The sequence below is a fragment of the Engraulis encrasicolus genome, chromosome 14, assembly GCF_034702125.1.
Source record: "Engraulis encrasicolus isolate BLACKSEA-1 chromosome 14, IST_EnEncr_1.0, whole genome shotgun sequence".
Lineage (NCBI taxonomy): Eukaryota > Metazoa > Chordata > Actinopteri > Clupeiformes > Engraulidae > Engraulis > Engraulis encrasicolus.
Window position 1 is genome coordinate 22,527,962 of NC_085870.1, and position 3,265 is coordinate 22,531,226.

At 40.9% G+C, this 3,265-nt stretch overlaps 1 protein-coding gene across 1 annotated transcript in view; it reads left to right on the plus strand.

Annotated features, from left to right (window-relative positions):
• Positions 1 to 300: 300 nt before the first annotated feature.
• Positions 301 to 3,265, plus strand: part of rft1 (RFT1 homolog) — an 11,562-nt gene continuing 8,597 nt past the window's right edge. The window contains exons 1-3 of the mRNA XM_063215214.1: positions 301 to 560; positions 757 to 842; positions 1,166 to 1,285. Of these exons, the coding sequence (XP_063071284.1) occupies positions 498 to 560; positions 757 to 842; positions 1,166 to 1,285 (269 nt within the window). The 5' untranslated portion in view covers positions 301 to 497. The remainder of the gene's footprint in view (positions 561 to 756; positions 843 to 1,165; positions 1,286 to 3,265) is intronic.

Consider the following 3,265-nt stretch of genomic DNA (forward strand, 5'->3'; position numbering starts at 1 on the left):
GAACTTCGGTTCAAAGGTTTATAATATGACTTGTGCCTATTATATGTAAATATGTAGGCCTATTTTTTCAGTTTTAGGCAGAAAAGTTGGGCAGAAAAAACTTCACTTTCATTATTATTTAAGTATATACCTAGAATAAATGTATTCTTGGTCTGTGCCCATACCCTTTTCTACCTGCGGCTCTGCCCATACCTAACTGCTGCCACATACCGTACTCCCTAGCGTTAGGTGGCAGTAATGGTGCTAAATGCTAAACCACCAGCAGCGAGGAAAAAATGAATTGTGTGTACGGAAGTGGACAGTCGGCTAAATAAGCTGAGCAGTCAGCTGGAAACTCTACCTCGAAAATGCGGCTGCAAAGTTTGCTGACATTACAACAGATACTCTAGTAAGCATGTGGAGTATATCACAGACGGAATCTCGTGAGATACCTTCAAGACTGTGTAGTGATTGTGTTTCCTGATTTATCTGGACGCAGGAGTCACTGTCATCTGAAGATGGGGTCTGAGGATGTATTGAAAGGTGCATCTGCCTTAGCATCTTACAATGTCGTTTTACAGGTATGTGAACATGTATTCCTACCAGACACTGTCCAGTGCAGTTAATTGTTAGTTGCGTTGACATAAAACTAAAAAGTTACAGTCTCTCACTCTCACACAGAGATTCATAAGCCGACAAGTCTCTCTCTCTCTCTCTCTCTCTCTCTCTCTCTCTCTCTCTCTCTCTCTCTCTCTCTCTCTCTCTCTCTCTCTCTAGGTGGCGTTTCGACTCCTAACATTCTTCCTGAACGCGTTTACACTAAGATTTGTGTCAAAGGAGTTGATAGGTGTTGTGAATGTGAGGTGAGTAGCTGAGCCTACATGTTATTCTGTAGGCCAACAGACCTGTATGAAGTAGGCCTAGAAGTAATACTCTTACAAATGCAATTACAACACTAGTGGTATGATATTACATGGTTACAACTTTGTAATATAATACTAGTAGCCTATTGTAATTACATCTGTAAGAGTACTTCTACTTCTACCCCTTTTGATTCTGTACACCTGATGGACCTGTCAACAAGGCCTATTGTCTAGTAGTATAATGGGAAAGTTGTGCCTTTTGTTTGCCTGAGAAGCTAAGCTTGCTATGACAATAGTTTCTTCGTTCTGCGTGTTTGGACTAGGTTGATGCTGCTGTACTCCACCCTGGTGTTCCTGTCACGAGAGGCATTCAGGAGGGCGTGTCTTAGTGGTGGTGGGGAGCAGGCTAACTGGAGACAGAACATCAACCTCCTTTGGCTCACGTAAGCAGTGGACACACATTGGAATCAGAACAGAAGTGAACAAATCAGCTATTCCCCTAACAGAAACAAAACTCGAAAATAGCTCAGCTGGGCCACCTGAAAGGTCACTCATCAACCTCGGACAGGGGCCACAGTGGTTCAGTGGGCCAAAGCATCATGCCCTAATTCCAGGGACCCAAGTTCGATTCTGACCCTATAGGTCAGGGATGTCAAACTCAAAATTATTGATTATCAAAATCTGGGATGAATTTGCGGCTCAAATTCAATATTCATTCAAAAATGCACTGAAATAGTGCATACAGTACACACACTTAAAGGACCACTTCAGTCAATTTCAATATGGTGTTGTATTGCTCACGCTACCTTTGACTTGTCAGTACCCGGTGATGCCACATTTTTCGGGTCAGCCCTTTCCAAGATATGAGCTATTCTTTTTTTTTAAAGATATGTTTATTGATTTTTCACTTTAGAAAAAAAAACATTACATAAAACACAATCACAACAACAACAACGGCTCAGTTACACACACACAAATAATCATTATGAGAAGACAAAATAATGACAGCTGCAAAGCGTTTATACAGAGCGATGTTCAATGAACTGTATCAAATCCCTTTAACAAAATATCAGATACACTAGGTTCTAAGTAATTCAAATATGGTTCCCAGGTCCTAAAGAATACAGTAGTCTAGAATTTGAATGTAATACACAGGTTAGGTATTCCAGGGGTATCATACCATGTAGTATATCATGCCAGCCCTTAAAGGGCAACTCCTGCCAATTTCAATGTGCTGTTGTATTGCTCACGCTACCCTTGACTTGTCAGTACCCGGTGACGCCACAGTTTTTTGCCCAGCCCTTTCTGAGATATGAGCTATTCCAATGGGGGCAACTTTTGTTTTCATTTTTTTTCTTAAATGAGCATAGGCCTACACCAAATATTTCCCCAAAAGGTATTGATGTTTGCTAGTTATCGGCTGATGTTGCATAACCTTTTGGAGGTTTATGGGAATAAATAAAAAAATTTGAAATGTAAACAAAAGTTGCCCCCATTAGAATAGCTCGTATCTCGGAAAGGGCTGGGCCAAAAAATGCAGCATCACCGGGTACTGACAAGTCAAGGGTAGCGTGAGCAATACAACAGCACATTGAAATTGGCAGGAGTTGCCCTTAATAGTAGGGACTTTGTCACTGATTGATTGTAGTAAGATATTTTTCCTGGCTGCACATGTCAGAATACAATAAAGTCTCTGGTTCTTCACCAGTAGGCCTGGGAGAAGGGATTCTGGGTCCATCCATGTCCAGTCTCATATCCAGTATCTTTTCCATTTCTGTTATAATATTACCCCAATAGATCTGCAATTTGGGTCATTTCACATGAAATCAGACACTTTGGGACCCGACCGACGCCGATTTCAATCATACTTGCTGTGCCTGTTTAGTAGCAATGTAGCACCCCAGAACTGCATTTGTGTGAATCTGACACCAATATTAAGGGAGAAACAGACTAGCAAAGGTTTACATATGAGGGTAGGACACTATACATTCAACCTTGATTACATCTGACAACTGGCCCAAAGCTCTATAAAGTAGTCTAATAGACATCCCTCTTAAGTAAAGTGTCCCAAACATAACCCTCTCCAAGGGAGAGGCTTCATAGTTGTCGTTGAGCGTTGTACTTCGCAGTATATAGTGTCTTATCTGTAGATAGCGGAAGAAATGCTCTTTCGGTAATGTATATTTCTCAACCAATTGGTTAGATGACATCATTGTCTTATTAGAGAATAGATCTTTTAACACCTTAATGCCAGAGTTCTGCCAAAACATGAATGCAGAATCAGTCAGTCCTGGTTGGAAATCAGGATTGTTCAGGATAGGGGTGTATATTGATGTCAGTTTTGACCTCCCTTCAAGTCTGCGGATTAATGATATGAGCTATTCTAATGGGGGCAGCGTTTGTTTACATTAAAGAAAAAAAAA